The sequence below is a fragment of the Dreissena polymorpha genome, chromosome 2, assembly GCF_020536995.1.
Source record: "Dreissena polymorpha isolate Duluth1 chromosome 2, UMN_Dpol_1.0, whole genome shotgun sequence".
In the NCBI taxonomy this organism is placed as follows: Eukaryota; Metazoa; Mollusca; class Bivalvia; order Myida; family Dreissenidae; genus Dreissena; species Dreissena polymorpha.
The window spans coordinates 69220261-69242587 of record NC_068356.1 but is presented as its reverse complement, the minus strand read 5'-3'; the positions used below and the strand labels follow the sequence as shown (position 1 = coordinate 69242587).

The 22327-nt window shown below is 34.8% G+C and overlaps 1 protein-coding gene across 1 annotated transcript in view; it reads right to left on the bottom strand.

The window, feature by feature from the left end:
• The window catches only part of LOC127867483 (inactive tyrosine-protein kinase transmembrane receptor ROR1-like), a 255390-nt gene that overhangs the window by 167439 nt on the left and 65624 nt on the right, over window positions 1-22327 (bottom strand). The window contains exon 3 of the mRNA XM_052408650.1: window positions 18868-18945. Within this exon, the coding sequence (XP_052264610.1) occupies window positions 18868-18945 (78 nt within the window). The remainder of the gene's footprint in view (window positions 1-18867; window positions 18946-22327) is intronic.

Here is a 22327-nt window from a genome sequence, read left to right as displayed (position 1 = left end):
CATGCACACAATTCAGATAATTTAAGTCATTAATTCAAACTGACATACAAAAAAACTTTCCCAGGATCTTTTTAAATTTTGCAAAATCTCTTCGCCTTCTGAAACTTACAGAAATGCCAACTTGTTTTTCATACTTATTTTGATCGACACAACATCCGCATAAAAATTCCACCCATGTTAAAATCATCATCATCATAACCTGAGCGATGCCGAAACTATTTATTTTCTTTTCCTATGAGGCGTTGAGCATCATCATCCAAACCAGCGGCATGGCTACAACAGAACCCTGGCTACACCCTAGGGGATTCTATCTTGACAATATGGGTGCTAAACGATTAATACATATGTTGTGCAACTCTTTTAAGATTGATATGCTTGCTGTTGAAATGATCCACCAAATGATTGCTTAATTCAACTGAAGGAGCAGTGACTTTAATGCAAGAATAATCTCTAAAAATTCACTTTTGATGAGCAAAACAGACACACATCAAACTCACACAGATTTACCTCATTACCATTTTGACAAACTTATTAAAAGAGTAATGCAAAAATCTGCAAGAAACAAAGCTTTTCATTAAAACTATGATGATAGGGTTATTTTATTTTGGAGATTATTAATCTCTAACACAACATTAGTTTTCCATTCCCCAAATCTGTCGCTATCAAAAGAGCTTTCATACAATTCTGCAAAAATTCTCAAGCTGTATACAGTAGTTCAGTGATATTCCTTGACTAATTGTTTTACATTGCACAATTACTCTCAGACTTCATAACCAATCAAATCTTCAGTCTGGGCCATTGTTTTCATTTGATTGTTAGAAGGATTCTCATGTTGTGTACAGATTCCAATAAAAGTTTACCGGTATATGTTTTAAATTATATAAAAGTTATTACAAATTTCCTCTTTTGATCATATATTTCAGTGAAGCACTCATTTTATACCAAACAAAAAAGGCTTAAAAAAGTTGATTGTTTCCACTTACCAACCATCCTCTTTTGTGCCGACCCCAAACTTTTGTTGGTATTTAAGGTTGATTTTTTAAAATCATTTTCAATGACAGTTCACCACTCAAAATGTGCAGCTCCATGAGATACACATGCATGCCAAATATCAAGTTGCTATCTTCAATATTGCAAAAGTTATGGCAAATGTTAAAGTTAAAGACAGGGCAAAAACAATATGTCCCCCACTAAAGTGGTGGGGGACATATGAAAGTTTGTCCTCCTACCTACCCTACTTTTTGGTGATGTAAGTAGAAGCAAATGACTTTTTGGCCATATATTACCAAATGTAAAACAAAACTTATATTACTTTTATAATTTTTGGTTCTGTGGAATGCACTGGAAGTTTTTTTGCTTCTAGGGAAAGTACTGGAATCCTTAAAGGGTTGTGATTGTGTTTGTTTGGCTGCAGAAAAGAGGGGCCTCTCAATTCATAGATCCCTCAATGTTCTAATTCAGCTCTTGCCCTACCCCATTATTGATGACTGCAGCTGGTGTATCAGGAAACAGGCTGTACACATCCCCTTAGTGCTTCACCTGTCAATCATCCTGACCAAACACATTGCCCATAATTCCTGGCTCAGCCATTCCATAACTAATATGATTTCCAATGGGGCATTCAAGGTGCAGTGATTAGTCCTTTAATCTTCTTCACTTCTGTCCCTATTGTGCCAACTATCAATTTCATCAACACATTTAAAGCCTTTGATATGAGGAATCCATAAAATTGCAGTTTTAACTTTTTTGTTGGATTTCTATTTAATCACAAAGCAATCAACAGGAAGCTGCAACAAATGAGTTTTAAATGTATTTTTTCAACAGTCAATATTCTTTAATATTTGTGGGTCCTTTTCTTCATGTAAATCACTAACAGGCAATTATCAGATAAATGTGTATTAAAAATCCATTCTGATACTTAATGCATTCAGTATGCCAAGATCTAACACACTAAATGGGCATTTATAGTTCTTTAATGTCCTTCTCAAATGACTGGCCAAGTGCAGTAGAGTCCACCAAAGTAGCCACCAGTGTGCCAAAACCATTACATTCAATGACTAGCTCATCAAATTACTATAAAGGTCATTTAACATTGGCTGCTGTAAAATATAATCCCCCCTTGCCTCTGTTGTGACATATGGCCTTAGACATCAAATTCAAAATTAATAAGGATAATAACATCTTATGCCTAATTAGTTTCTGTATCATTCTCCAATTTGCGATGTGTCAAATTGCAACATGCAGAAACAAAGGAACAGCAGACGCTGCATTTCCTGAAAAAAGGTTTTCATATTCAGAATATCACTCCCTAAACCTCAATAAATATCATTTTAAATATTAAAATGTGTATACCAATGCTTTTTGTAACATCTAGGTTTTTTCCAAGTTGATATTTATTTAATGGCCACATGCACATCTCAGCATCGTACAAGTTCTTGAAACTGAGTTTAAAGTCAGGGCTCTTTTCCCTTAGTCTTAAAGAATAGCCGTTTTTTCACAATTAAAAATAGTTTGTGACTAATTTGGTCAGAATTTTAAACAGAAATAGCAACTCATTTTTTAGAAATTTTTTAACAGTTTGCAACTCTATTTTTCAACAAAATATGGGGGCCATGGCCAATTTACAAAGATCGGAAAAAAGCCCTGAAAGCTTCACTTAACATTGTTTGCCCTTCCAAAAATGAATACCACCAAATTTTCCACAAAATCATTTTAAAATATATTCATCTTATCCTAAATATGGACAACCTGACAATTAAATGCTTAAAATAATTTAAACAATACCAAGAAAACAGTGAAACATAATGGATGCCACTGTTTTTATGGCAGATGTTACTAGAATCATATCAAATACAACAGGTCAGAGAAGCTATTTGACAGAATTTAAGAAAAGCAACAAGATCCTTAAACAAGAGAAATACACCAACCTTACAAATTAACAAGTGCACATTTTAACCTTGACAACCTTTATAGAACTTAATGAGAAGAAATCCATTGGGAGGGATGGTGGCACTTTGTGATTTATAGCCTGGGCAATTTGCAAGGGTCATTAGGCATACAGAGATCAGTCAAGTGGTTACTTTGACCGTAACCTGACCAATTAGTTCATTGGCTTTAAGGTCAGCAAAATCATGCTAGACATAGCTTGCAAAAGACAGCCCTGTAGTTTTAATGACCCTGAAGTTTTAATGACCGGAGAACTGTAAGAGCAAGGCTGACCCTGTGTTCAGTGTGCTCCCAAAAAATATTTTAGCTATTTGTGGCATTACTTCAGTCCAGTCAAATGTATGCATTTTTTTTCAATAAAGACAAAGGTATTCAAGCGAATGAGGTAGAGAATTATTTGCACCAAATGACTTCCCAAACTCATAATAGTTTTAATGACCAGATTTGACTCTATTACAATAGAAACAAGAGCACCACCTTGCGGGTGCAGACCGCTCATCTATTTTTCTTTTTAAAGGTGAAGGGACCTATCTCAATACTTCAATCAACAAGGGCTGTTTGTAAAACATGCATGCCCCCCATATGGGCTGTCAGTTGTATTGGCAGCCATTGTGTGAATACGTTTTTTGTCACTGTGACCTTGACCTTTGACCTAGTGATCTGAAAATTAATAGGGGTCATCTGCCAGTCATGATCAATGTACCTATGAAGTTTCATGATCCTAGGCCTAATTATTGAGTTATCATCAGGAAACCATTTTACTGTTTTGAGTCACTGTGACCTTGGCCTTTGACCTAGTGACCTGAAAATTAATAGGGGTCATCTGCCAGTCATGATCAATGTACCTATGAAGTTTCATGATCCTAGGCATAAGCATTCTTGAGTTATCATCCGGAAAATATTTTACTATTTCAAGTCACTGTGACCTTGACCTATGACCTAGTGACCTGAAATTCAATAGGGGTCATCTGCCAGTCATGATCAATGTACCTATGAAGTTTCATGATCCTAGGCGTAAGCATTCTTGAGTTATCATCCGTAAACCATTTTACTGTTTCAAGTCACTGTGACCTTGACCTTTGACCTGAAAATCAATAGGGGTCATCTGCCAGTCATGATCAATGTACCTATGAAGTTTCATGATCTTAGGCATAAGAATTCTTGAGTTATCATCCAGAAACCATTTTACTGTTTTGAGTCACTGTGACCTTGACCTTTGACCAATTGACCTGAAAATCAATAGGGGTCATTTGCCAGTCATGATCAATGTACCTATGAAATTTCATGATCTTAGGCGTAAGCGTTCTTGAGTTATCATCATGAAACCATTTTACTATTTCGAGTCACTGCGACCTTGACCTTTGACCTAGTGACCTGAAAATCAATAGGGGTCATCTGCCAGTCATGATCAATGTACCAATGAAGTTTCATGAGCCTACCCCGGCGAAATGTTGTTCATGATTTCATGAACACTTCAAGCCAATCAAGAACTGTTCATGAACGGTTCTGAAAAAGATCCTGAGCTTGGTTCATGAACTTTTGGACATGAACTGTTCTTAAGACATGTTCATGAACTGTTTATGAATTATTGTTGAACATTTCAAAGTTCATGAACAGTTCTTCATCTAACCATAAATACTTAGTGATGAACATTTCATCACAAGTATTTCTAATGACTTTTCTGAGACAGACTTTAAGGATCCATCATGAATAATTCATGAATTCCTTTGTGCTAGATGTTTCATACATATTTTTGAAAGTAATATTGAAATGTCTAGCATACAAATCTTGTAGATTTGTGAAACCTGTGAAGTTAGTATGAATATGCACAGTACTTTCACCACTGTAAGTTAGAGTTCTTGACCTGTTCTAGAGAATTTTAAGAACATTTGTACAAGAACTGTTCAAGAACTGCCTTCAGGAACACTTCAATAACTTTTTAAGGACCTTTCCTGTTCTTGAATTATTCTTAAAATATTCTTGAACACTTTAAGAACTTTTTTGAACAACATGTTTCCTTCTGATGTTCTTAAACAGGTCTACACAATGTTTTTGAACGTATGATGGACTTTTTAAGAATCCAATATGTTCTTAAAAGGATCTGTCATTGTTCTTGGAAGACTTAAAAGACAAGTTTAAGAACGTTTTAAGGACATCTTATTTCAAGAACAGTTTAAGTTGATATCAAGAACTCAATGTAGATTGCATTGCTGTTTTTACAAAGAAAGAATATTGTGTGCACAGGAAGTTGAAACGGAAGGCACATGGTTTATGTTATATTTGAAAATGTAAGTCTTTAATAAATTACCGGCTGAACTGATCAGCCATTGGTTCCATTTCAAGTTCTTTGGCACTGTAAGTGTAACCATTTCAGGGAAACCATTGATTAGTAAATGATTCTTGAACTGAAAATGAGACTATTCATAATCTTTTCAATACATGAATTATTCATGAACATATAGTGCAAAGTTGTATTATGAAATTTAAAGAATATTATCAAACCACTTGTATCTCAGTTATTAGTGTTATATTTAAATTATTGTTATATGTTGCTATCAATATGTTATGTGCTAATACAAGACTTGTTTCTTCTTACCCTGACCTGTTTGTTGAGCTTTAGTAACACTTATGATAACCTTTGCATAAATTGACAAATTCTTGTTCATGAATAGTTCATGAACACTTCATGCCACCTCAGTTCATGAACTCTTGAAGAACTATGGTTCATGAACTATTCACTTACAGTTCATGAACAGAAAATGAGCCATTGAAAAATAGAAGGAAAATGTTCATGAACTGTTCGTGAACAGCAAAACCCTGAATAATTTTTCAAGAATTGTGTTGTTCATGAACTGTTCAAGAACACTTCATGCCATTGATGTTCATGAATAGTTCATGAACATTTCATGCCATAATGGTTCAAGAATAGTTCATGAACACTTCATGCAACACGGGTTCAAGAATAGTTCATGAACACTTCATGCCATAAGGGTTCAAGAATAGTTCATGAACACTTCATGCCATTAGGTTTCAAGAATATTTCATGAACACTTCATGCCATTAGTGTTCATGAACAGTTCATGAACTAAAATTTCAAGAACTTTTCACAGACGTGGCTCATTTTCTGTTCACGAACTATTTGTGAACAGTTCATGAACTCAGTTCACGAACAGTTCATGAACTGTTCACGAATTATTCGTGAACTGCAGAACAACATTTCGCAGGGGAAGGCCTAAGCATTCTTGAGTTATCATCCAGAAACCATTTTACTATATCATGTCACTGACCTTGACCTTTGACCTAGTGACCTGAAAATCAATAGGGGTCATCTGCCAGTCATGATCAATGTACCTATGAAGTTTCATGATCCTAGGCCTAAGCGTTCTTGAGTTAGCATCCGGAAACCATCTGGTGGACTGACCGACGGACATGTGCAAAACAATATACCCCCTCTTCTTTGAAGGGGTGCATAAAAAAGATGGAGGGGTCGGGTGGAGAGGGGTGTATAGTGTGGGGGTGTGGTCATTCATTACATTATCTTCCAAAAATAAGAAAAAAAATTGGGTGGGGGGGGGTTCTTGGGTGGGATAGTTGGACGGTCCTTCAAAAATAAAATAATAAAAATAAATATTTGTGTTTTTTAACCATGTTTAAAAAAAAATAAAATTGGGGGGGTCGGGGGGGGGTATAAAGAGGGTGTGGTCATTTATAGGATGATCTTTCAAGAATAAAAAAAAATGAAAAATAAAAGTCACTTTTTTTGCGGGGGGGGGGGGGAGGATTCGGGGGGGGGGGGGCATAGGGGATGGTTTGGGTGGAGTCTATTGTAGTATGTCAGGTATGAGTTGTTTTCTCAAAGTATCAATCGAATCTGATCATAAATAACGAAGTCATGACAATTTTAGCAAAATTTAATTATTTGACCTTGAGAGTCAAGGTCATACAAAGGTCAAGGTAAAATTCAACCTGCCAGGTACAGTACTCTCATGATAGTATAAAAGTATTTGAAGTTTAAAAGCAATAGCCTTGATACTTTTATAAGGTGGATGTAAACACAAAATTTAACCATATATTCAAAGTTACTAAGTCCAAAAAGGGCCATAATTCTGTCAAAATGACAACCAGGGTTATGCAACTTGTCTTGTACAGTCCCCTTATGATAGTTTGCGAGTGTTCAAAGTCTGAAAGCAATAGCTATGATACTTTAGGAGTAAAGTGGACCAAAACACAATACTTAATGAAATTTTTAATTTTCTAAGTATAAAGGGGCCATAATTCTGTCAAAATGCCAGTCAGAGTTACATAACTTTGTCTGCACAGTCCCCTTATGATAGTAATTAAGTGTCGCAAGTATGAAAGCAATAGCTTTGATACTTTAGGAATAAAGTGGACCTAAACACAAAACTTAACAAAATTTTCAGTTTTTCAAGTATAAAAAGGGCACATTATTCTGTCAAAATGCACGCCAGAGTTATCTAACTTTGCCTGCCCAGTCCCCTCATGATAGTAAGTAAGTGTACCAAGTTTGAATGCAATAGCTTTGATACTTTATAAGAAAAGTGGACCTAAACACAAAACTTAACCGGACGCTGACGCCGACGCCAAGGTGATGACAATAGCTCTTTTTTTTTTCTGCAAAAAATAGATGAGCTAAAAATGAAAATTATGGTATCTAGTCTTTGATGGGTGAAGCATTAAACAAACTGAACTGTTTAATTTTTACTGAATCATACAACCACAGATTCTTAATAGTTTAACTGTATGTATAAACGGATGCATATGTCTTAATGATCCATAAACTACCATACATCTATACGAGCTGCGCGTGAAAAAAAGGCAATTAATGCATGAGCGTGAAGCCTGCTCATTGACATTCACGAATTAGAAAAATGGCAGTGTACGCAATAAAGCAACCAATTACTAGCAGGAAGATGGGAAATGATTCAATTAATATTTACCCATAATGTGGGCTGTAAACTAAGAAATTCTCTTTATATCTAAAAACACTACAAATAATGGGGACTAATTTCGGTACATTGTAGCTGCTTCTATTAAACAAGTGATTAGACGTTGAGTTCACCCTTGAGACAGCAGCTGCAGCGGCATGAGTAATATCGTCATCAGGGACCTTCCTACACATTGCGTATCTATGTTCATTAGAGGGTCTACACATGGGAGCGGTGCTATGTGTAGTTCTCAGAACATCAGCTACATATTGCAGGATACTGAGTGCTCTTGAGCCTCGTTCTGCGAAAACTTTGCTTAATGCATGTGCATAAGGTGTCATCCCAGATTAGCCTGTGCAGTTCTGAGCACACATTTATAGTTCACAATATTTAATCAAAAAGAGTTTTAAGCAAAAATAATTATGATAATAATAACATCAAATGTGTATGTTTCCAACCTAAATAAGTGCAAGCTCATGTTGTTTGGAAATGGGTAATAAAGTAGTTTCAAAACCGATATTCAAGAGCACCATGAGAATACATGAATCAAGTTTGCAGAGACTAAAGTGATTTTCTAAACAGAAATCCTAATCTGTGCTATAATCTTCCAGCTATTTGAGTGTAAAACCGGGGAATAAATCAAACAGCAAAACACATCCTAGTAATAAACATTCCCTTATCAGTGTAATCAGTTATGCTGTCAAATTCAAGTCAGCAGTGCATGGAAACATCAGCATCAGTAGCTCTCCTGTCTGGAGGTAAGTTATGCTGGGACTCTCCCATCCTGAAGGTAGCTTTGGCCAAACTCTCCCCAAGAGAGGTTGTTGGGTAGGATTTGTGAAACAACACACATACATTTTGGTTTAATGCTTTCTGTCAGATAAATTTTCAGAAAAGATCAGAGCATTTCAGGAAGAATCCATCAAGTTCACTGTATTTTGTTGGAAAACATAAATCTTTATAGGATAAATTAATTGTTTTTGTTAACTTCACTGAGGTTTTTAACCACAGTCATCATAGTCTTAAGGTTTTTTCTTAATGATTTACAAGTTGTATATGCATATTAACAACTTTGGCAACCAATGGCACTGTTGTTTTGATCTTCAAAGTTACTTTTTTTTTTTCGGACCATCATCATATCAGATGTCACAATAAGATATGTTATGATTCATGCTTTGAAATTAAATCTCTAGACATTAAAAGTAAATTATTGTTGCACATTAACCTACAGTTGCTATGACTCCTATTTAAGATTATGGCTAAGATTACTTCCAAAATGTCTGAAGGCTTGGGGTGAGATTTAATTTTTTAGTACATATTACGTGAAAGTGTGTTTTTGAAACCCAGACAAAAAGAAGACCATGAAGACCAAAAGTTTTTCATTTGATTACAATTACCTCAACTTAGGCAAACAAGAGGCCCATGAGGGCCTGAATCGCTCTACTGCTATAAACACTGTGCAAGTTTGGAAAGAATAAGATGGAAACTGTGTACTTAATCGCACAAACATGGAGAACTTTCTCAAATTAAAGGGGAGATTATTGTGTACTTATTTCTCCGATACTGCTCATATTCATTAGGGTTCAAGTCCTCATTGATATAAAGATACTGTGCAAATTTGGAAATAATTGGATGAAAACTGTGAAATTAATTTCGTAAACAAGCGGGATTTCAAAATTTTCTCATATTCAAGGGGAAGTCATTCTTGACTTATTGCTTCGATATTGCTCTTTTTACAAAAGGGTTTGAGTCCTCATTGATAAAAAGACACTGTGCAAGTTTGCCAAGAATTGGATGAAAATTATGGACTTTATCACATAAAAAAACTGAATTTTCATTTTTTTCTCAAATTCAAGGTAGTGTTTTATCCAGGCCGTTTTAGCGTGGCGCGGCGCCACGCCGCTTTTTTGAAGCGCCTCGCTGCCCCTTTCAAAGCAAATCAGCGCCACGCTGCCCTTTTCAAAGGTCGCCGCCTTGTTTTCCGCCGTGCGCGACCTTATTGATAACATCTTAATTGCCTCTTAACCAAGCTTCTAAGCCGACTATTATCAGCGAAGATTCGCGCGGTTGTGAATACGTCATGCGTGAATAACCATGTGTCAATATCAATCGATAATTTCAGTGGCTTTGTAACACTAATCGGTCCGGATACAATCGTGCACAGTTACTTTGGAGACTTGATGAAAACGAACCTCGATGTTATTCACGTGGAAATTGTACATTTCATGCATAATTCAGTTATATCAAAACATTTATTTTTACGCGTAATTAAATTTAAAAAACACACCAGTTGTATCTGTAAAATATTGATTTGATTTCAATTTAATGCAAAACAGTTTTAAGTTAATAAAAATTAATTTTAACAGGGCTTGTGCTAAGCGGCGTACGGCCGTTTATTACGCCCGATAATTGTTTCCAAACGCCGATTACAAAACCCCATGACGTCCACTGTACTTCCTGAAAATTGGCCATACGCCGAAAATAGCAACCCGTGACATATTAAAGCTGTCGATTAAAATAACGCTCTGCCTCCTATCCAATACAATTGTCGAAGGCTCATATTAAAGCTGTCGATTAAAATAACGCTCCGCCTCCTATCCAATACAATTGGCGCAGGCTCATATTAAAGCTGTCGATTAAAATAACGCTCCGCCTCCTATCCAATACAATTGGCGCAGGCTCATATTAAAGCTGCCGATTAAAATAACGCTCCGCCTCCTATCCAATACAATTGGCGCAGGCTCATATTAAAGCTGTCGATTAAAATAACGCCCCGCCTCCTATCCAATACAATTGGCGCGGGCTCACAGTAGACATGTGTTGATGAATTGTAGCAGACGACAATCTTAACACGTTTGCTGTTCACGGTAAGGCAGACCGCGCCTAATTGGAGCACGTGCTTGTTTATTGTCACGATGTTTTGATTACAATAACGTGTGAATGTCGGCAAAGAAGTTGATACCCCGTCTTGGACCCTGTTTGGCCTAAAGTTGTTAATTGTTGTAACAGTAGTAGGCCTGCACCATTGGTTCAATTAAGAACATTATGACTCGTTTGTAACTTGTCAAAATATGTTAATTGGCAAACACAGATATGAATTTTACAAAAATATTGAACTTGTACCACTTATCATTCATGTTTAGAATGTCGCAACGTACGCTTTCCGATTTTGGCATTCCACTTTCGACGAAACGTAAATTAGAAATTGATGCAAATTGCTTTGTAAGCAAAACAAGTTTATATCGGAGACCAATTAACGTGTATTGAATTAATTGACAATGAACAAAAGACAGTACGGCGCTGTTCCTAGTTACACTTTTTGCGAAATAAAATGTACACAATACAACACATGGTCATGAAAACAATGTCATTACGCAGAACTTTCTGACTATTCAACAAAGTGTTAGTGTTTGTGAATCTCCATTTAAGATACATATAAAGGACTTGTTTGTGCAATGTGTGTAACGTTTTAAATATAAATAATTGTTTAAGAGGGTAACTCATTTAACAGTATTCTAAGACTTCTTTGAAAAGCTATAGTGTGTATAAGATATATATCCTATGGTGTTTAATCTTGTTTTTTGTTACTACATGAAAACATAAAACACATAATAAAATATACATTCTGGATTTTGTTGGTTTAATTATTCAACAATAAATCAAAAAACTATACATACAATGTTTGTGTGTAACAAAGCTTGTTATTAAGTCACTATACAGATATATTTGTGCCCTTTTTATGGATGTCGCGCGCTAAAGTGCCCTTTTTTTAAATTTTGCACCACGCCCTTTTTCCTTCCTGTATAAAACACTACAAGGGGAGATATTTCTGGACTTATAACTCCGATATTGCTAATTTTCAATAGGGTTTGACTCATCATTCAGATAAAGACACTGTGCAAGTTGGGAAATAATTGGATGAAAACTGTGGACATTATTGTGTAGACAAGCCTTATTTCACAATTTTCTCAAATTCAAGGGGAGATAATTCTGGACTTTTTACTCTGATGTAACCCATTTGCAATAGGGTTCGAGTCCTTATTAATATAAAGACACTGAACAAGTTTTAAAAGAATCGGATGAAAACTGTGGACTTAATTGTGTAAACATGAAAAAGTCTAACGCTACGCTTGGACGGAAGAACGATGGAAACCATGCCATGACATAAGCTCTTCAGGCCTTCGGCCAGTAGAGCTTATAAAAACAAACATTTCAAAGGTCTTTTGTTTCAAGCCATAATTTATCCTGTATCTCCTTTCCTTTTCTAAAGAATACTGCGGATACCAAGACAGTATAATTATCAAATAAACATCCAATTCCTAAACATTTGAGATCTACTTTCCTTACCTATTACAATCATTAAAAAAAAAATAATGCAGACTTTGGCATCAATCAGAACGCACTGATGATATCTTGCGATTGCAAGCTATTAGAAAACCAAACAGATTGAAAAAAGGCTTCTGCAAGGTGTCTTCAAAGCAAACACTAAATGTTTTAAAACCAAGGAGGGTTTCTTATAAACCTCTGTCAGGATATCATAACTGCAAAGGTTTCTTAATTAATTCAGTATACCTGTTAAGTCTTGGTGTTATTTTTTTATGAACTTGTTTCATACAAACTGGTATTAGCAGATGACTTGAGTTCAAATGCAGTATAATTACATAGGGAAACAATTACAAAGCATTTGTAGACAAAACAAGAGGCCCATGAGGGCCTGAATCGCTTTACTAGCTGGAATCAATAGGGCTGAGCCCTTGATAGTATGAACAATCTGAGTAAGTTTTAAATAAACAGACCCATAATGGGAAATTTATTGCATAAACAAGAAGAAACGTAAAATTTAAACTTCAAATGGCTCCTTTTCAACAATAAGTTAGACAAATTTTCTTCACTCTCAATGGGGTTCGGGCCCTTGATGATATAAAACATCCGTTGAAGTTTCAAAAGGATAGAACTTTACATGTAAACAAACAAGAAATGTGTTTGTCGGAAACACTATGTCCCCTTCTGCGCCGCTTTGATTTTTTATTTATTTTTACCATTGACCTTGAAGGATGACCTTGACCTTTCACCACTCAAAATGTGCAGCTCCATGAGATACACATGCATGCCAAATATGAAGTTGCTATCTTCAATATTGCAAAAGTTATGGCAAAATGTTAAAGATTTTCTTTTTTTTTCTCAAATTCAAGGGGAGATAATACTGGACTTAAAACTCCGATCTAGCTCATTATTTTCAATAGGGTTTGCCTCATCATTCAGATAAAGACACTTTGCAAGTTGGGAAATGATTGGATGAAAACTGTGGACTAATTATTGCGTAAACAAGCCTTATTTCACAATTTTCTCAAATTCAAGGGAGATAATTCTGGACTTTTTACTCTGATGTAACCCATTTTCAATATGGTTCGAGTCCTCATTAATACAAAGACACTGAACAAGATTGAAAAGAATCAGATGAAAACTGGGGACTTTATCGTGTAAACAAGAAAAAGTCTAACGCACGCACAGACGGACGAAGGAAACCACGCCATGACATAAGCTCTTCAGGCCTTCTGCCAGTAGAGCTAGCCAGTGTAAAAGCCTCATCTTCATTACAGATATTTACATGTATAAAATATGAAATGTATTTCTTAAAGATAAAGCAGTTAATCTGTACATTGCAAGATAACCTGGTTTTGGTACCACTAAAACTTATTAAGCAGTTTAAGTTTTATGTGACCTAACATAATTATTCAGACATCAACATTTTTACCGAGTGTTATCTAACACCTTATAAATTTAACTGAAACAACATCTTTCCAGACATTAATTTAATAAATACGCCCAAAAAATACTCGTACATGGTCGAAGTGCCTCAAATTAGCGAGGGTCGCATTATCAGATTGCTCAAACTGTTTTAACAGGTTCTTTTGTTGGTTTGGCCTGAGCTTTTTTCTTGTTACATAAAGCTGTTAATCGACTTGGAGCGCTTGATTAAAGGCACACCATAATTGGTGTCACACAGGTTGCAAACATGTCATCGACTAAATCATTAATTGATGTGCAAAAAAAGATGGAAAAGGAAAGTTTGCGCAACTGCGACAAAAGTTCGAAACCACTTTCGAGACAGATGGTGAATGTATCTATGAGATTTCCTCTCTCTTTAAGTTGATCAGCAGTAGTTGTATTTTCCCTGGTCTTTTAAAGGCCTCAGATTTTGAATGACCTGTGCTGTGAAAATAACGTGACTATGACATAGCACATAGTGGACTATTTCAAATTTTACATATCCATAAGCCAGGGCCTTATTAATGGAATTATGTAAACATTTTACCTCTAACTGAAGTAAAGAAAGGACACTTAACTATTTGTGGCCTATGTAAATATGCAGAAAAATACTCTTCCGCCATTTATCAGGATTTTAGTACTTAGGAATCAGGATTGCAAAACATGGTATTAACCTTTGTTGTTTGCAAGCAAACAACTAATATAATTACAACCATTATGCACTTACATTTTCCGTTCTTCAATCCATTCATCTGAATTTTTTTAAACCTCACTATTTGGAAACATTTGTATCGAATATTGGAATGTTTACCATTGTGTCGAACGATTTACGTGATGGAATGCCCAGTCATAACATGAAATACACACACACAATCCGAAATTTGTTTTGGATTCGTTTGATGCTTTAAACAATATATAATTGTTAAATTAACCACCATGTCTGAATGGTAGTATTAAATCAAGAGAGCATAGCTTAAAATATTGTGTTTCGTCACAGAAATTACGTCACACAAGATACATAAGATATTGCTTAATAATTTGAATGGAAATAAAAGTACAGAAAACTGATTCAGACATGAATTTAATGAAGGAACAAACAAGGATGATTTGTAATATAAACTATTACACACGGCAGAGGTTGGCCTGCCAAAGGCCCTAGGAAGTTATGATTACAGCGGGCATATTATAGACCTCCGACCCAGCTCTACCATATTTATTGTCTAAAAACATGTTGTGCTTTTAATATTTTAGCGAGTAGTATATAGTGCATTTTCATGTTTTGTTTCGTATTGCTATTTCTTTTTCGCGGAAAATAATGTGCCATCATTGGAATACGTCCGTTTACCAATTTTAAACAGTCCAAAAGTTCACAGTCACACATTTTTTTTATCGCACATGAGAAAAGCACAACACATAAAAAAGTTATCAGAACAGACCCAGTCATCTGTTTTCAACACCTGCTTTAGGCCACGACTTTTATATTTCTTGGTTTACAAAACCGCCGACCCTAATTTTTGGAAAATGGGAAAAAAAATAAAATCGGAAAATCGTCTTTTTTTTTAAATATTTTATTCCCGACCGCACTTCAAAATGAGCGAAATGAGAAAAAAAACGATCCGGTTTGAGTACGGTTGCGAATAAAATCAAGTAAGTACAATCAACGATTGGTTCACATATATTGCAGAGATCGGGATATTTTTCAATGTGACACATTATGTACCAGTCCTTTTATGGGCACTTCTCAAAATTTATTTCGGGTAAAAATTACAGACAATAAGAAAATCAGCGTCAGTCGAATGTAGACCCCATCAAAATTTATTTCCGTGTCTGTGACGCAACTATATTGTTTAACATGTTAATTATATTAAACAAACCCGATAGTATTTGATAATAAGTATAAATAATCCAATAAAACACTGCCATTATTTACGATATATGTGTTTAGGAATTTTGTAAACACGTCCGCCATAGTTTATAGGAACTGTACAGAAAGTTTGGAAATCGGAACAAATCGGTATATCTCGGAAAATCATTGATAAATGTATTTGTCGTTTCAATGCTTAGGGCCGAGTAATTTCGGCAAATCGGAACTCAACTTGTGTAAAACACTAGCTCAATTAACCGTTAAACTCCGCCTCCGTTCTCTGCAAAAGATTCGAAGGCGGAGCTATGCACGTGCTTTTATTAAATTGGAGGATTGCAATTGAGAAACAAACACACGATTGGTTCGGCATGTTGATTGCTAGACAAAGGAAGCCAATTTTTTCGGCGCTAAATTTGTCGCTTTATTGCTTCCGACAGAAAGCGGCTTTCCTTTGATGACGTCAAACTGTCAATTCACACAGACTGCACATTTTCGGAAGACTTTAACTGACTCCTTGTTTACAATTCCAGTAAAAAAACACTTGCTAACATTAAACTTTGGATTAAATTATCAAAATAAAGCAAAAGCGAAGTTGACAAATATGATTAAATTAATTCGCGTCAGTTCAAATAAGACGTTTTGCGTTGTAAATCAACGAGTTTTCATGACAACAACAACTTTGACAAACATTACCGCGACGACGCATGGATCGATCTACCTCGATTTTTTTTTTCATGTACGATCTCATAAGTCGAGTAAGAGCAAACACATACCGGGTAATTTGTGTATGAGTAGTTTATCTTATATAAGATTTATGCAACTGGCATCGCATTGCGTAATGGTGCGCATCCAATTATGGAAATGAAGCGCAGTTTTTCGTTTTAATGGGAGAAGAACGCATGTCATGTAATGGAGCGTTTAAAATTGCCTGATGTTACATAAGGTGCTGTTAGGACTCATTTCATTTGAAGATATAGATGTGTTTCATTGCATAATTTGATTTTTTGTCTCTGTGTTAAGGTTATAAAAGATATGTTGTCTTTGTTCTGATGTTATTAGCATTAACTCTTTTTTCCAATGATGTTTTTTTTTTTTTTTTTTTTTTTTTTCGACCGCCCGATGGACCATTTTCAAAATAATTTTTGTAAACCAATAAAAAAAAATGTCGTGGCCTTACAGTCTGATGCATTGAAAAATGAAATAAACATGCCAAGAATCACTACAACCATTAGGAGTTTATTAAAATCCAATTAAGAATTTCTAGAAAAACTTGACATCAAAGGGGGCAGCAGAAGCCATACACAGCGCGCTCATAAAATTATGTAATTATCAACCTAGGTGGGTTGAGGGATGACTAGTGTCCTGGCTGTAAAATTGGCTGCTCAAGGCACTGTCTAAGGCTGCTGCAAGGTGCAATAAAATTGATAACAAAATACAAAACAGAAGAGATATTGTTGGGAGTTGGGCTGGTACAAGCTAGGGGGTAGGAAGTGCTGGTCTTGCATTTGTTATCACACTTCAACATTATATGTTGGAACATTTCAACATTGTTGTGAGTACAACTTTTGTAAATTTCGGTGTTAACATTTGAACCACGCTCCAGGAAAACTTGAATGAATGTATGCGCCTAAAGTGCCACTTTTTTATGGATTTGTTTTTTGGTAAAAAGAAGTTTCTAATAAACAAAAATCCAGTATAGGCAGAAAGTGTAATGTCATAGATATGCCTGTGCAGTATGATTTTCCACACATGCATTAACCCTTTCAGTGCGGGAACCGAATTTTGAAGGCCTTTGCAAACAGTTTGGATCCAGATGAGACGCCACAGAACGTGGGGTCTCATCAGGATCCAACCTGTTTGCTATTTTGATAATATTCTTTGAAAAAAATCGAAGAAAATGCTAATTTTAGAAATTCAGCAGACGACATTTTAGCAGACGACAAATTTCCCAGCATGCAAAGGGTTAAGCCCCATTTTGCAGAATGCTGCTCATTTACTTAAATTTACTTGTTTCAGACACTTAAGGATTATCTCGAATAATTTCATTGTCTCGCAAACTCAAGTTTAAATACACACAATTCAAGATATTAGAGATAGCATGTTCCATGAAAGTGACCATTGTTATTTTAATTCTGGAAGTGTAGCATCCTTTACTTTGTAAGGGCCATAAAGTTTAGGTGTTTCCTTCTTAAGTTTAAACACACAACTATCATAGTGATGTGACAGTGATGCAAATTTGATTCTCCATCTTCTTAAAAAGATTGGCTGTTTGTTGACTTCTAAAATATTAGAAGCCAAATATTAAGAACAAGGAAGTTTTTGTTTCTTAAGCGACATTTCCTAACTAATTATAAATATTCTAATCTTTAGAAGAAACACATTTGAAAAGTAGAAATTGTAATTATTGTAAATAATGGTCGAACATCAACAATACAAGAGGTGGCTGTATAATATTTTGTTGTTAAATTTTTATGACGAAAACAGAAAATAAAATTTCATTTTCCATAGACATGGAGGCTCCTTCAGACCGCAAGATATGTCTATGTTAGATTCCCAAATGCCAGATTATATAGACACACATACTGATATTATCTAGTAAAGCCTTCTTTAATGTGCTTCCAAAATACAAATGTGCACATCAGTACTTGAATTTGGTCCCTCCGGGCACAATGAAGATTGGGAAACAGCAGGGTTGCACACTAGGACATACTACAAAAGTATTATTCCAACATTTGTGTTGTGGCAAAAGCTTCTCTGATGCTAAGTTTTCCAAACAGTAAATTAATAACATCTTTTTATTGAGGACTATGGGATAGACAGGAATTTTCGGGACAAAATGGAGATTTAATGCTTACAGAGTTATTCATTGGCAAAAATCTATGATAAATCCAAACAGAATGCAACATGAATAGTCCAGATGAATAGATTGTAACTCAAGATGCAGTGAAAATGACATCTTTTCACCTGCAATGTTCCAGATGAGACAGTTTGAAGTGCAGAAGGTGTGAGATATATATTGTGCATTTTCAAGAAAAAAGCAAAATGAAGGTGTTGAAAATTGGACAGTGCCATTAGGAATCTCAACTTTTTAATCATATTTGCGGTATCAATGATGTTTTTCTTCTTTTGTTCTGTCCAGTTAGTATATTATGAACAACAAATGGCTACACCTCACTGATACATTAGGCACTTCAAACTGCCATGGTCTTTAACTCTTTCTCTTTCACAGACTATTTCAATAAAGCAATTAGTCCTTTTACAAAATACATATAATCTGAATCAAAATGTACGAAAATGCATCCTCTACATCTTTAGATATTTGGTTTCATATAGATTTCTTACTTTGAGAACAACTGGTGTATAGTATCAGCATTAAGAGCAGCAACACTTTCTTCTTAGCTTTGAGAGGCATCGCAGAAACTGAAAAATAAACAAATAAAATAATATTTGCAATGTGCAATAATTATTATTGTGTTTTGAAATGGCTTGTTTGCGTTCATGCTGACTTGTTATAATTATTAATCTGTGTGTTTAATAGCATATACACATTCATTATAAACTACTATCAGCACTTGTATTTATAATTGAAATTGAAAGAGTGGTTTCTAAGGTACACAGAAGGTGTAGCTACCCAAATTATTCCAATTAATTATTAAGGTGAATATTTCACAATTGCCAATAAGGGTATACGTAACCCTTTGAGTGCTGGAACCGGAATTTGAAGACCTTTGCAAACAGTTTGGATCCAGATGAGACGCCACAGAACGTGGCGTCCCATCAGGATCCAAACTGTTTGCTATTCTAATAGTGGTCTTAGAAAAAAAATCGAAGAAAATGCTAATTTTAGAAATTCAGCAGACGACATTTTAGCAGACAACAAATTTCCCAGCATGCAAAGGGTTAAATAAATACCTAAACCATCAGTAAAACCAAATGAAAAACACATATGCAAATAAAGAAAATAATAATATTTCCCCATACAAAATTGACTTATTATCCCCGGGGAAACAGGTTCATGAACTTCATGAAATTATTCATGAACTTCATGAATTTATGTCATGAACTTCATGAACCAGTTCGTGAATGGACAACATATTCATGAATAACACATTCTTATTAATGATCTCCAAGTTCATGAACTTGAAACAGGTTTGTGAACTTCATTACTTTATTCATGAACTTCGTGACTTTATGTTATGAACTTCATGAACCAGTTCAATAATGGACAAAATATTCATGAATAACACAATTATTTATGAACTCCAAGTTAATGAACTTGAAACAGGTTCATGAATTTTATTAATTTGTTCATTATTTTAATACACTTCATGAACTGGTTCATGAACAGAATATCGCTGTTTTTACAAAGGAAGAATATTGTGTGCACAGGAAGTTGAAACCGAAGCATTGAGCTGAATGATTTACCACAAGGTTTATGTTATTTGTTATTCCCCAATTGAATGACACTTTTTGTTTATTAGTTGTTGACTAAATGATAAATTTCAAATTTGAATTCTGTACAAAATTAGTCACTGAGTCTACCCCCAAGTGACTTTAGAGTTAATTATGACAGCTTAGATTAGTACAACTGCAAACGATAAGCATGGAACTTGTGCTGCTTACCCCTTCTAGGAAATACTAACAAAGTGAGTAATTTCAAACAGCTAGACTCGGAGGTCGTGTTAATATCTCAAAAAAGTGTTCACAAAGTCTGAAAGTCTTTCTTCTCACAAGGGATAAACGAAGATCAAATCACTTAGAAACAATTTCATTATACATGTAAATGTCTGTTGTAACTATTCATTCCAACTTTGACCAGTTTCACCTTTACTGGGACTTAAAATGGTCACATACATCAAAAACACCCCTACAGAAGTTCTTAGGAATTTAATATGACATCAAACAATTAACATAGAAGAAATGTCTTAGTCTAATCTTCAAGCCATGGATCTTTCACTACAAGTTAATGATTGATGACAAATAACAGATTTTAAATAACCTCTACAGTAGTACTTAGGAATCAAACATTGCAAGTACATCAAACAGTAAACATATTGGCTTAAAATCCTGCACATTTCCTTGCAATGAATCATGACTGATGAAAAATAATTAATAACTTGAAATGAAATAAATGTCACTCGCAAATCAACAAATTACACAAAGAGAAGTACTTCGCGCCGGATTCAAATCAAAGCCATGATTAAGCGTAGTCTCTATGTGATTAGGCCCACCACCTAATGATGTGCAATAAGTTAATACTTTTGTTATAAAAATAATTATTAGAATACTTCATGCCTCCCTGGAAGTAAAAAATACACAAAAGCATTCAAGCATGACCCTTCAGTGTGCAGCTGTCATATCTGCCTAACATTTCCTGGATAAGATACAATGGTTACACACCAAGCATTATTACTTGTTTAATATTGTGCAGGAACCAATTTGAGGACAGATGCAACTGCTTTCAATAAAGTCTATCAACCATCCTGAAAGTTATTGTTCATCAATCAACATTTTACTGCCTCTTTTGTAATTGTCATATTGCAGCAATTCAAGCATAATTTAATCACATAAATAATGCAGCTAATTGTGCAGTCAGTAAAATAGAACCTTATAATAATATCATCATAATGAAATTTCAATCATGATTTCATATTATCTGTATTAGAATCACTGGTGATTTTTTTTTCAATATTGAATGCAACCTGATGAAATTCAGTCATGCAGGTAACAAATGTTCGCGGTCTGGACAAAGACTGTTAATTTAATGTCGCATAAATAAAATGTTGTTTTCCTTTTTCTATGTGACTTAATATAAGACAAAGTACCACCTGTATATTGCACTATCCTAAAGAGTGGGTGATGGCATTTGTAAAGTAAGAAAACAGTGATTTATTGTTTGTATGCTTTCAATATGAAGCCTTTGTAATATATTAAGATTAAGTAGATTTACAACTGTCACCTGGAGTCTGTATTTATAATTTGTTTTGAAATAATGAATGCATTTTGTAAACATAATACAACTGCCAGTCATATAGTTTTATAAGGTTGTTATGTTTCTTCAAATATTAATTTGTTTTTCTCTATTATTTGTTTGCATACAGTAAAATGGTCTCAAGAAAAACACACACATTTTTTGTATATTCTTAACAATAAAACACATACATTAAAAATAAATTAATGTTAGAAAAGATATCTGAATAATTCAAATGCTGGAAACAAATTACCCCCCCCCCCCATGTTAGTACAATACCCATTTCAAGGTCATCACATTAATCAACTTTATCTACCGGGGGGGGGGGGGGGGTAATGCCCATTCTTTGTTAGCTTCAGCTTTAAAGGGACTTACAGATTTTGGATTTTCTTAAAGCTGTCATTAAATGTTTTTAATTGATATACACCAGAACAAAAGTACTGTGTTTTTTTTAATTAAAAACCAATACGGCATTATAGCCATAACCACTTGGGGATCCGAGCAGTTACTTAACAATTGCTGCATTTTGTCTTTATTTGAACAATCCACATATAACAAAAACACAAGGAACACTGCAAAATATTTAATTGTTTTTTCCTTTGTCATACTTTGTTATTTTTTTAATATTTACGAAAGATGATTTACTCATTAATGAAAATGTATTTTCATTACTAATCAGATCTAAGTCAGCCCCGGCAAAATGTTGTTCATGATTTCATGAACACTTCAAGCCAATCAAGAACTGTTCATGAACGGTTCTGAAAAAGTTCCTGAGCTTGGTTCATGAACTTTTGGACATGAACTGTTCTTAAGACATGTTCATGAACTGTT